Below are 13,964 nucleotides of genomic sequence, written 5' to 3' on the forward strand. Positions count from 1 at the left end.
TCCTGGCATCTTCATTAAATACCTTTGGTCCTCTGAGATATCTCTGTACTGGCTGGTTGGATATAACTGACTCTTCACCTTATTTAGCCCCAGTATCTACTCAGTTGAATTCTTAGGTAGCCGTTCTTTTCCCAAAATTGTTCTTTGTCTCTTGGAGTGTTGCCACATGCAATTTACTATTGAACTACAAATATTAAGGATACAAATCTTTGAAGATCTTTGTGGTGACCTCTAACCTTCAGCATTCTGATCTGTGACTCCTGGCAGTCACAGCATCCCCCAGACTCTGCTCATTGTCTTATCTCAGCAAGGTCACAGGATACAATTTCATTTCTTCTTCCTTTTCTGGGATCTAGAAAATGTTTCCATTTAGAAAGCAAGGCCATGCATTTGTTTTCCACCTTTTTATTTAAAAAGAGTGGTGGTGGTGAGAAGGTTCAGATTCTTTTAAATATATAAATTTTATTTTAATATGAGAAGAGCTGGGGAGGAAACCAGAGCACTGCTCAGCTCTGGTTTATAGTGGTGCAGGGAACTGAGCCTGGGAGCTCAGAGCCTCAGGCAACCAAACCTATTTGCATAACTACTAACACTGTCTCCTCAGCTCTGTTGTCTTCTTTTATGGACTTCAAGTCTAGAAACAGTTCTTTCATATATGTTACCACATTTCCTATTCTTTACTCTCTGTTCATCATTAAAATCCAATAGCAATCATTTTGAAGCAAGTCTAGATCCATGAATATAAGATGATAAAAACAACTCCAGATTGTATCTTACAGCACAAAAATGACCCACACACTAACACTATTTAATCGGTAAGTGTGATCTGAGTCTAAACTGCACTGTAAAATTCTGAGTAATTTCAACCACAGAATCAAGAGAAGAGTTCAGAATAAAAGTGAAGTGGTTGGGAGCCACTAAGTAGTGCAGCGGGTTAAGCACAGGTGGGGCAAAGAGCAAGGACCAGCATAAGGATCCTGGTTCAAGCCCCCAGCTCCCCATCTGCAGGGGAGTCACTTAATAAGTGGTGAAGCAGGTCTGCAGGTGTCTAAAAAAAAAAAAAAGTGAACTGGGACCAGCCTGTGGCTACCGAGGGGGCTAAGAACATTTCCAGGACTGCACTGAGGCCATACACATTTTTCGAAGAACTTGAAATTCCTGGAGACATTACTATTCCATCTCTCTGAGTTTTTCTGTTGTTGCATTTCAGAGGAACAGCAAATAACCATGAACAACTTCAGTAATGATGAGTTTGATTACCATTTCCTTGATGAAGGTTTTACTGTCAAGGATATTCTGAACCAAAACATGGGATGCATTGGATCAACCTTCTCGTGGTGCATCCCGTGAGTACCCATTCATTGGGGAAACTGACGATCCTTCCTAGCCGACTGAATCCACATGGATCCCAGTCACTTTCAAAGCCAGCAACAAGCAGCTCCTGACAGCTTTCAACCTGACCTGTTGACTGGCTACGGAAGAAGGGCAAATGCTAGAAGAAGAATGAAGTCTCTTCTTCTGATGATAAGGATGCCTTCTATGTTGTGGACCTGGGAGATGTTCTAAAGAAACATCTGAGGTGGTTAAAAACTCTTCCTCAGGTCACCCCCTTTTATGCTGTCAAATGCAACAATAGTCTAACCATAGTGAAGACCCTCGCTGCTGTAGGGGCAGGATTTGACTGTGCCAGCAAGACTGAAATACAAATGATGCAGAGTCTTGGGGTGCCTTTTGGGAGAATTATCTATGGAAATCCTTGGAAGCAAGTGTCTCAGATTAAGTATGCTGCCAATAATGGAGTTCAGATGATGACTGTTGATAGTGAAGTCAAATTGATGAAAGTTGCCAGTGCACATCCAAAGACAAAGTTGATTTTGCAGATTGCCACCGATGATTCCAAAGCAGTCTTTCACCTTAGTGCTAAATTTGGTACCACATTAAAAACCAGCAGGCTGCTTTTGGAATGGGTGAGAGAACTAAATATTGATGTCATCAGTGTCAGCTTCCACGTGAGAAGTGGTTGTACTGAGCCTGAGTCCTTTGTGCCGGCCATCTCTGATGCCTGCTATATCTTTGACATGGGGAACTGAGGTTGGCTTCAACATATATCTGCTTGATCTTGGTGGTGGCTTTCCTGGATCTGAGGATGTAAAGCTTAAATCTGAAGAGATCATCAGTGTCATCAATACAGCATTTGACACGTATTTTCCATCAGATTCGGGAGTAAGAACCATAGCTGAGCCAGGCAGGTACAATATAGCATCAGCATTCACACTTGCAGTTGACATCATTGTATTACAGGAACAGTCAGGCTCTGATGATGAAGATGAGTCTGGTGAGCAAACCTTTATGTATTATGTGAATGATAAGATGTATGGATCATTTACTTGCATCCTTTACAATCATGCACAAGTCAAGCCTCTTCTGCAAAAGAGACCCAAATCAGATGAGAAGTATTATTCATCCAGTATCTGGGGACAAATGTGTGATGGCCTCGATGGGATTGTTGAGTGTTGTGACTTGCCTGAGATGCTCATGGGGCATCGGATGCTCTTTGAAAACATAGGTGCTTATACTGTTGCTGCTGCTTCTACTTTCAATGGATTCCAGAGACCAATTATCAACTATGTGATGTCAAGGCCAATGTGGCAAGGGATGCAGCAAATCAAGAGCTGTGACTTCCCACCTGAAGTGGAGGACCAGGACATTAGCACTCTGCCTGTGCTTAGGAGAGTGGGATGAAGAAACATCCCACAGCCTGTGCTTCTACTAGTATTAACGTGGAGAGACCATTCTTGTAGCTGTTAGCTGCAAGTTAAGCTTGAATTAAGGGATTTGGGGGGACCTTTTAACTTAATTACTGCTAGTGTTGAAAAAAATCCTTATAAGTGGGGTTGGCACACATGCAACAGTATGAAAGACTAGAAGAGGGGGTCACACCTAACTTTGTTCCTATGGAAACTATTTGAATATTACTATATGGATTTTTATTCACTTTTCAAACATGCTACTATAGCATGTCCCTCAGATGCAGGGGAGTCACTTCATAATCGGTGAAGCAGGTCTGCAGGTGCTGGCTTCACAGGCGGGTAACAGATGACCCGGGACTCATGGCTGGGTTGTACACAGTATCTCTTTATTCATTCTGTTTCATTTGGTTTAATCCCCCCTGCATTCTATTTACATAACACTGTATTCTATTTACATAACCTCTGTTAACAAGCACCACCCTCCCTCCAGGGCATTGGTGGTTCAGTGGTAGAATTCTTGCCTGCTCCGCCCCCTCTCTTTGTCATACCCTGATTTTCACCAAGTCACTTTTCTCTACCCTCTCTGCGTCGCATCCTGTTCCCACCCTACTGGGCTAGTATATTTATAAGGACAAGATTGTTTGTAGTAGTTTAGTTTAGCTTAGCTTGGTATAGATTGTGCTACGTCCTGCATGAATAAAGAGATACTGCGTACAACCCAGCCATGAGTCCCGGGTCCTCTGTTACCCGCCCTTGAAGCCAGCCCAGCGAAAACAACAGCAGGTGTCTAAAAAAAAAAAAAGTGAAGTGGCATGGGAATATCCAGAGGAAGATGAACTGAAGACACTGCAGGAAGTCCCCATTTGAGTCAAGTATTGTAAACTTTAGAGTTATATTTTCACCTGTACACATGAATGTAGTTGGAAAACAAACATATTCTACCTACCATCCGAGGAAGATGGGTCCTGAAATTAGTACAGCCTGGAATGTTCCTAACTATGACCATGGAATGTAAGTTCAGATCTACATGGATATAGAGGTCACATCAGCTCCTGTGCTGAATATGGGCTTCAGATCAAATCAGTGGGGCTTACAATCAACTATATATATACTTTCCCCATATTTGGGAGCTACTCTTTTCCCTAATCCAGCTTTCTAGTCTTATTTCCAACTATAATACCGTCTTCCCAGGCAATATATTGGGTCTACCTGCATATTAGCTACTAGGCTCAGACAAAAACTAATAAAGTCGAGGAATGGGGAGGGGGGAGAGGAAGATGGCGGATTGAGAAGTCGCTGACAGCGAGCGCTCTGACCGCATCGTCGGCAACGGTAGGATTTTCTGCCTTTAGCAGGCCAGTTAATAAAGGGTGACACCAAAAAGTGAGTACAATTTAATTTGGGTTAAGAATTAGAGTAAAGGTGACACGGACTAGCGGGGCTCCAGAATTCCCAGGGCGCCGGGCAAGGCGAGTGTGCCGGGCATTGTCTTCCGCCCGCCCAGGAAGGCGGCTCCTCCGCTGGTTGCAGAGCGCGGCGGGCAGAGGAACCGGAGAGAGCACTTTAGCTCGGGGGCTTTCTCTTGGGAGTCTGCAGGGTCCACCGCGGCCCTGAGAGCATATCCAAAGACTTCTTGAGTATAGCTCTCATTGGATCAAAGGATTTGGAGCTAGTTTTCATTTTTGAGAAATCCTTTAAAAAAGTCTGGAGGGGGGGGTATCCCGGAAGATGGCGGACTGAGAAGCAGCTAGCCTTGGAGCTCCGGACACATCTTGTGTAAACAATAGGATTTTCTGCCTTTAGCAGGCCAGCCAATAAGGGGCCATAGCGGTCATACCAAGGATGTGTCTATAACTTAATTTGGGTTAAGAATTAGAATAGGGGAAAAAATTTCTTTTTTCTTCCTTTTAATTTTTAAGCATACATCCTTCCCGCCGCCCCCCCCCCCATAAGCAGTGCCTGGGACCAGCTACTAGCAGGATACCCCATACCACCAAACAGGGTTTTTTTTTTTTTTTAAACTCACTGATACACATTTGGGAAGTTCCTCGCACTGCTCTTTAATTACAACCCTTCTTCTTATCTTCTCCCTTTTCTCTCTCTTATCTCTCTCTATCTCTTTTTTTTTTTTTTTTTAATCTTGTCATACACTTCTTTCTTCTTTGCCTTTCTGAATTTGTGAATTACTTTGGGGAAGAAATCTGACCCAGAGTGGACTCTCTATGTGTGTATCTCTGCTCTAGATCCCTTTACACTCTTGTTACCCCTAGAATACACACTGGATAGTAGATTTGCATAACTGTCTATTCTTGCTATCCTCTCTTTCTTTTCTCTTTCTTCACTGGGATTTGGTTACTATTTTTTCACGGACTGGAGGAATTGTTTGGCTAACTGGTAACGATTAAACTCCTTCAATACTTACTTCAGTTGCTACTGTAATTCCGGAGGTTGGTGAGTGCAATTGTCATAAAGGTATTTAGTACAGTGTTACTTGTGCTCAAATCACAACAACTGAGGAACAACAGAGCATTAAAAAAAAAAAAAAAGAGAAACACATAAATAAAAAAAAAATGGGTAGATTAAAAACAAATAAAACTGCTACCCCAATGAATGAAGACAAGAGCCCAGAAGAAACCACAAATCAGTCAGAAGTAACCATAGATAAGAAAAGTATGCAAGCAATAATAAACTTATTAATCACAGAAATGAAAACAACATTGGAGGAAAGGAATGGCAGTATTAGGGAAACAACAGTTGAGACCCCCAAGGAAAATACTGATTATCTTGAGACAATTAGAGAATTGAAAGCTGAAATAGCTGTAATGAAGAAAGAAGCTGAGGCAAGGGAAAGCAAACTAACAGAAGCAGAAAACAGAATTAGTCAGACAGAGGATGAGTTAGAGAAAACTAAGAAAGAGGTGAAAGAGCTTAAAAAGAGATTGAGAGACACTGAAAACAACAACAGAGACATATGGGATGATCTCAAAAGAAGTAACATTCGTATAATTGGCCTGCCAGAGGAAGAAAGAGAGGAAGGGGAAGCAAACATTCTAGAGGAAATAATACAAGAAAATTTCCCAGACCTGAATAACAGAAAGGATATCAAGGTGCAAGAGGCCCAGAGAGTACCAAACAGAATCAACCCAGACCTGAAAACACCAAGACACATCATAGTCAGAATGAGAAGAAGTAAGGATAAAGAAAGGATCCTAAAGGCTGCAAGAGAGAAACAAAAAGTCACATACAGGGGTAAACCCATAAGACTTTCTGCAGATTTCTCAACTCAAACTCTAAAAGCCAGAAGGGAGTGGCAAGATATCTATCGAGCCCTGAATGAAAAAGGGTTTTAACCAAGGATAATATATCCTGCTAGACTTTCATTCAAGCTAGATGGAGGGATCAAAACCTTCTTAGACAAACAACAGTTAAAGGAGGCAACTATCACCAAGCCGGCCCTGAAAGAGGTACTAAAAGACCTCTTATAAACAAGAACATCACTATAATACTTGTAATATATCAGAGTAAACAAATCGTTTTTTAGAACAATGGCACTACAATACATTAAATCCATAATATCAATAAATGTCAATGGCTTAAACTCACCCATCAAAAGGCACAGGGTGGGGGGATGGATCAGAAAACATAACCCAACCATATGCTGCTTGCAAGAATCCCATCTGTCACAACAAGATAAACACAGACTTAAAGTGAAAGGATGGAAAACTATCATACAGACTAACGGTCCACAAAAAAGGGCAGGAACAGCCATTCTCATCTCAGACACGATAGATTTTAAATTAAATAAAGTAATAAAAGCTAGGCAAGGACATTACATAATGATTAGAGGATCAATCAGCCAAGAAGACTTAACAATTATTAACATCTATGCACCCAATGAGGGACCATCTAAATACATTAAACAACTATTGAAAGAATTTTAAAAATACATCAATAGTAATACAATAATAGTGGGAGACTTCAATACCCCACTCTCACACTTAGACAGATCAACAAAGCAGAGAACCAATAAAGATACAAGAGAATTGAATGAAGAGATTGACAGACTAGACCTCTTGGACATTTTCAGACTCCTCCACCCCAAAAAACTGGAATACACCTTCTTTTCAAATCCACACAACACATACTCAAGGATAGACCACATGTTAGGCCACAAAGACAGCATCAATAAATTCAAGAGCATTGAAATCATCCCAAGTATCTTCTCAGACCACAGTGGAGTAAAACTAACTTTTAACAACAAACGGAAAATTATTAAAAGACATAGAATTTGGAAACTAAACAACATGCTCCTTAAGAACCACTGGGTCAGAGACTCACTCAAACAGGAAATTCAAATGTTCCTGGAAACTAATGAAAATGAAGACACAACCTATCAAAATATTTGGGACACAGCGAAAGCAGTACTGAGAGGGAAACTTATAGCTATACAATCACATATTAAACACCAAGAAGAAGCCCAAATGAACGACCTTACTACACACCTCAAGGTCTTAGAGGAAGAGGAACGAAGGAACCCTAAAGCAACCAGAAGGACAGAAATCACTAAAGTTAGAGCAGAAATAAACAACATCGAAAATAAAAGAACCATACAAAAGATCAATGAAGCCAAATGTTGGTTCTTTGAAAGATTAAACAAAATTGACAAACCCCTAGCCAGACTCACCAAACAAAAAAGAGAGAAGACTCAAATTAATAGAATTGTAAACGATGCAGGAGATATCACAACTGACACCACAGAAATCCAGAGAATTCTGCGAAACTTCTATAAAGAACTATATGCCACCAAGCTAGAGAATCTGGAAGAAATGGAACAATTCCTAGAAAGCTATGCACTTCCAAAACTGAACCAAGAAGAACTACAAAATCTAAATGCACCAATCACAGACAAAGAAATTGAAACCGTTATTAAGAATCTCCCCAACAACAAAAGTCCTGGACCAGATGGCTTCACAAATGAATTCTACAAAACTTTCAGGAAACAGTTAATACCCATACTTCTTAAGCTATTCCATAAGATTGAAGAAACAGGAATACTCCCTTCCACCTTTTATGAAGCCAACATCACCCTGATACCAAAAGCTGATAGGGACAGAACAAAAAAGGAAAACTACAGACCAATATCGCTGATGAACATAGATGCCAAAATATTAAACAAGATCTTGGCCAACCGGATACAGCAACACATCAAAAAGATTGTTCATCATGACCAAGTGGGATTCATACCAGGAATGCAAGGCTGGTTCAACATCCGTAAATCAATCAATGTCATTCATCACATCAATAAAAGCAAAGCCAAAAACCACATGATTATCTCAATAGATGTAGAGAAAGCCTTTGACAAAATCCAACACCCATTCATGCTCAAAACTCTACAAAAAATGGGAATAGATGGGAAATTCCTCAAGATAGTGGAGTCTATATATAGCAAACCTACAGCCAACATCATACTCAATGGAGAGAAGCTGAAAGCATTCCCCCTCAGATCAGGGACTAGACAGGGCTGCCCACTGTCACCGTTACTCTTCAACATAGTATTGGAAGTTCTTGCCATAGCAATCAGGCAAGAGAAAGAAATCAAAGGAATACAGATTGGAAGGGAAGAAGTCAAGCTCTCACTATTTGCAGATGATATGATAGTATACACAGAAAGACCTAAAGAATCCAGTAGAAAATTACTGGAAGTTGTTAGGCAATATAGCAAGGTATCAGGCTACAAAATCAATGTACAAAAATCAGTGGCATTTCTTTATGCAAACACTAAATCTGAAGAAGAAGACATCCAGAAATCACTCCCATTTACTGTTTCAGCAAAATCAATCAAATACCTAGGAATAAAGTTGACCAAAGAAGTGAAAGACTTGTATGCTGAAAACTATGAGTCGCTACTCAAGGAGATAGAAACAGATACCAAGTAATGGAAAGATATCCCATGCTCATGGATTGGAAGAATAAATATCATCAAAATGAATATTCTCCCCAGAGCCATATACAAATTTAATGCAATACCCATCAAAGTTCCACCAGGCTTCTTTAAGAGAATAGAACAAACACTACAATCATTTATTTGGAACCTGAAAACACCTAGAATTGCCAAAACCATCTTAAGGAAAAGAAACAGAAATGGAGGCATCACACTCCCAGACCTTAAACTATATCATAAAGCCATCATCATCAAAACAGCATGGTACTGGAACAAAAATAGGCACACAGACCAGTGGAACAGAATTGAAAGCCCAGAAGTAAATCCCAACACCTATGGGCATCTAATCTTTGATAAGGGGGCCCAAAGGATTAAATGGAAAAAGGAGGCTCTCTTTAATAAATGGTGCTGGGAAAACTGGGTTGAAACATGCAGAAGAATGAAATTGAACCACTTTATCTCACCAGAAACAAAAATCAACTCCAAATGGATCAAAGACCTAGATGTCAGACCAGAAACAATCAAATACTTAGAGGAAAACATTGATAAAACACTTTCCCACATACACCTCAAGGACATCTTTGATGAATCAAACCCAATTGCAAGGAAGACCAAAGCAGAAACAAACCAATGGGACTACATCAAATTGAAAAGCTTCTGCACATCCAAAGAAACTATTAAACAAACAGAGAGACCCCTCACAGAATGGGAGAAGATCTTCACATGCCAGACATCAGACAAGAAACTAATCACCAAAATATATAAAGAGCTCAGCAAACTTAGCCGCAAAAAAGCAAATGACCCCATCCAAAAATGGGCAGAGAAATGAACAAAACATTCACCACAGAGGAGATCCAAAAGGCTAACAAACATATGAAAAACTGCTCTAGGTCACTGATTATCAGAGAAATGCAAATCAAGACAACACTAAGATACCACCTCACTCCTGTAAGAATGGCATACATCAAAAAGGACAGCAGCAACAAATGCTGGAGAGGATGTGGGGACAGAGGAACCCTTTTACATTGCTGGTGGGAATGTAAATTGGTACAGCCTCTGTGGAGAGCAGTCTGGAAAACTCTCAGAAGGCTAGACATGGACCTTCCATATGACCCAATAATTCCTCTCCTGGGGTTATACCCCAAGGACTCCATAACACCCAACCAAAAAGAGGTGTGTACTCCTATGTTCATAGCAGCACAATTCATAATAGCTAAAACCTGGAAGCAACCCAGGTGCCCAACACCAGATGAGTGGCTGAGAAAGCTGTGGTATATATACACAATGGAATACTATGCAGCTATCAAGAACAATGAACCCACCTTCTCTGACCCATCTTGGACAGAGCTAGAAGGAATTATGTTAAGTGAACTAAGTCAGAAAGATAAAGATGAGTATGGGATGATCCCACTCATCAACAGAAGCTGACTAAGAAGATCTGAAAGGGAAACTAAAAGCAGGACCTGATCAAATTGTAAGTAGGGCACCAAAGTAAAAACCCAGTGGTGAGGGGTAGGCATGTAGCTTCCTGGGCCAGTGGGGGGTGGGAGTGGGCGGGAGGGATGGGTCACAGTCCTTTGGTGGTGGGAATGGTGTTTATGTACACTCCTAGCAAAATGTAGACATATAAATCAGTAGCTAATTAATATGAGAGGGGGAAATCAATTGTATGTCTCAAAGTTTCTCAAAAGACAAACTGAATCTTTTTAATATATAGGCTATGTATTTGATATGCAGACTCTCTCAAAAGCCTAGACCAAGTATATTAGAAGCTTCCAATAGCACAGCTATATACAAGATACTGGGTACTGTCCAGCAAACCATAACAAAGGGACTTTTCAAAGTTAACCCAATTAACAAATAATGTGATGATAATATTAACTATTGATTGTCTTTTTGAACCCTAAGACAGCAGGAACCTCACATCTTCACTATAGAGCCCCTACTTCCCCCAGTCCTGGAACCCTTGGATAGGGCCCACTTTCCCGTATGCATCTCCCAATCCAAACCAAATAACATTGCATCTGCCGATCACAACCTAACCAAAGCAACGATTGCTACCTCAACATGCTTCACCTCAGAATGTATCCAGAGACTTCACGTGTGGAATGACAACCCTTCAGCTTCATTACTCGGGTGAGACCTTTCCTTTCATAGTACACTCTAATTTCATCTCAGGTAGTTCACTTTCTAACAAAGTCCCATAACCTAGATATACACCAGTTTCTGTGAGAGAGAGCCTATGTGCACACATATCCATAAACTACTGCAAAATATATACCTGAAAGCAGGACTACACTAGAGTTTGCAGTGAGTACCTCCCTAACACTTCCTCTCCACTATTCCAAGCTTGGGATCCATGATTGCTCAACAAATTGTTTGGCTTCATATGTTAACTCTCTTTTCAATCACCAGGTTCCAGATGCCACCAGGATGCTGGCTAGGCTTCCCTGGATTGAAGACCCCACCAATGTGTCCTGGAGCTCAGCTTCCCCAGAGTCACACCCTACTAGGGAAAGAGAGAGGCAGACTGGGGGTATGGACCGACCAGTAAACGCCCATGTTCAGCGGGGAAGCAATTACAGAAGCCAGACCTTCTACCTTCTGCAACCCTCAACGACCCTGGGTCCATGCTCCCAGAGGGATAGAGAATGGGAAAGCTACCATGGGAGGGGGTGGGTTATGGGGATTGGGTGTTGGGAATTGTGTGGAGTTGTACCCCTCCTACCTTATGCTTTTGTTCACTAATCCTTTCTTAAATAAAAAATTAAAAAAAAAAAAACTAATAAAGTCATCACCCCCTTGGAAGATACCTAAAATATACCTATTATCTATTTCCAAAATGGAGACTCCAAATCTTCATCTGCAATATTCTTGCCTTTAGTTTCATGATTAGTCAACAATTTGTTCTGCTTTATATCTTAACTCTTTTTCAGCCACTAGGTTCCAGATGCTAACATGATGCCAACCAGACTTCCCTGAACAGACGACCTGACCACTGTCCCACCTCCCCAGATACCTACTAGGGAAAGAGAAAGACAAGCTGGGAGTGTGGGTCGACCTGCCAATGCCCATGTTCAATGAGGAAGCAATTACAGAAGCCAGACCTTCCATCTTCTGCACCCCATAATGATTCTGGGTCCATGCTCTCAAAGGGATAAAGAACAGGAAAGCTTTCAAGGGAAGGTATTGGATACAGAATTCTGGTGGTGGGTATTGTGTGGAATTGTACTCCTCTGATCCTATGGTCTTGTGAATATATCCATCTTATAAATAAAAAAATTTTAAAAAATCCTTATCTTACAGTTTATCCATACCATTGACTCAAAAATCAACTTCCCACGTTTTCCTTCACCTCATCACTCTCATCTCATCTATCTTTTTTTTTTAAAAAAATTATTTATAAAAAGGAAACACTGACAAACACCGTATATACTATACTTGTTTTTTTTTTCTGAGCTTGACATCTGATATGCAGGTGGATCCAAGTTATTACCTAGGGAGATTATGCCATAGCTAGAAAAAGGACCAGAAAGTTGGATCAGGGAAGATAGTAGCTCCCAAACGTGGGAAAGATGTATAAATATTATTGACTGTAAACACCATCTATTTGATGTGATCTGGGGTCCATATGCAGCTTAAGAGCCTATGTGAACTCTGCATCCCTCTAGATCTCAACTCACATTCTATGGTCATGAGTAGGAATGTTCCAAGCTGCCCCAATTTCAGGACCCATCTTCCTCAGGTGAAACATAGAGTATGTTGTCCAGCCTCCCTTCAGTGGATGGAACATTCTCTACCATTGTTGATCCAGGTTGAAGACAAGGTCCTATGGGGCCCCACAAAGGGGTCTATTGTGTTGTTCCTGATAGAAATGTCCAGTAACAATGGAAATAGGGATTTATTCAAGGTTTCTTGTCTATCTCGCCCACCCCATGTTCCACTCTGATTGTTTTTCACATAATCCCCAGAATATATATATTCTCAAGTCAATCCTTCCCTGCTTTTAGACCCATACCTTTAGTAAACAAATAATCCAATTTTAAAACTTTTACTAAGTTCTTTCTGTGTCAGGTACTCTTAAAACATTTTACACTGGGGGTCGGGCGGTGGTGCAGTGGGTTAAGCGCATGTGACGCAAAGTGCAGGGACCGGTGTAAGGATCCCAGTTCGAGCCCGGCTCCCCACCTGCAGAGGAGTCGCTTCACAGGTGGTGAAGCAGGTCTGCAGGTGTCTATCTTTCTCTCCCCCTCTCTGTCTTCCCCTCTTCTCTCCATTTCTCTCTGTCATGTCCAACAATGAACAACATCAACAATGGCAATAATAATAACCACAACGAGGCTACAACAACAAGGGCAACAAAAAGGGGGGAAAAATGGCCTCTAGGAGTGGTGGATTCATGGTGCAGGCACCGAGCCCAGCAATAACCCTGGAGGGGAAAAAAAACACATTTTAGATTAATCTATTTATACTTGTAATGATATTCTATCATAACATTAGTGATAAGAAAACTAAGACTTAGCTTAAGTAATGGCTGAGAAGTTATATGACTATGAACTAAAGATATGTATCCACATCTGCAAAACTCCAGAACTTGTTATTTATAGTGTACTTGCCAATCTCATGGTTTTGCTACATGTTATATTTACCTAAGATATTCTCAAAATTATCCATATTGTTTAAATTTGAATTTCTGAGACTGTTATTCAGACATTAGCATTTCTAAGCATTCTGCTGGTAATGACAATTTGTAGCCATATTTGTGAATCAGTATATTATCCTACAATTACTCTTCAAATTAATTTGGTATGGATCAATAAGAGCTCACAAGTGTAACTAAAATCAAGTTTAGCATACTAGATTTTTGTGTTTACTACATGGTTACTTATTATATTATGTGGACCAATGTAGTGGAGGTAGGAGTCAAATGCTCAAAAGAGCCACAAACATAGGCATTAGGTTACTGTTGAGTAACTGAATATCAAGCATCTATCATTAAAACAATAGTAAAGTATGTCTAACTAGTTATAGTGGTTGATTTAATTTGTCAAAGTTACTATTCCCTAGATGGTACAGGATAACTTATATAAATAAGAGGTATTGAAAAACTGCTTTCTAAGTATATGTATAGAATATAATTCTATTAGATTCCTAAGTATAAATATCCCAAAGCATTAATAACCCTTGAGAGAAAAGATAGAGCATGAACATCTTGTTCATGTCTGAATATTTTATGTTTACATATAATATTTTAAATTTATTTATAAAATAAA

General features: G+C 40.3%; 1 protein-coding gene across 1 annotated transcript; it reads left to right on the top strand.

Annotated features, from left to right (window-relative positions):
* The first annotated feature begins 1,114 nt into the window (after nt 1-1,114).
* LOC103122059 (ornithine decarboxylase-like) lies at nt 1,115-2,742 on the top strand. Its single transcript, XM_060201005.1, is given in 3 exon segments — nt 1,115-1,303; nt 1,495-2,081; nt 2,083-2,742. Coding segments are annotated over 3 exon segments (1,323 nt in total). The 5' UTR covers nt 1,115-1,227.
* Nucleotides 2,743-13,964: the final 11,222 nt, after the last annotated feature.

This window comes from Erinaceus europaeus, chromosome 11, assembly GCF_950295315.1.
Source record: "Erinaceus europaeus chromosome 11, mEriEur2.1, whole genome shotgun sequence".
In the NCBI taxonomy this organism is placed as follows: Eukaryota; Metazoa; Chordata; class Mammalia; order Eulipotyphla; family Erinaceidae; genus Erinaceus; species Erinaceus europaeus.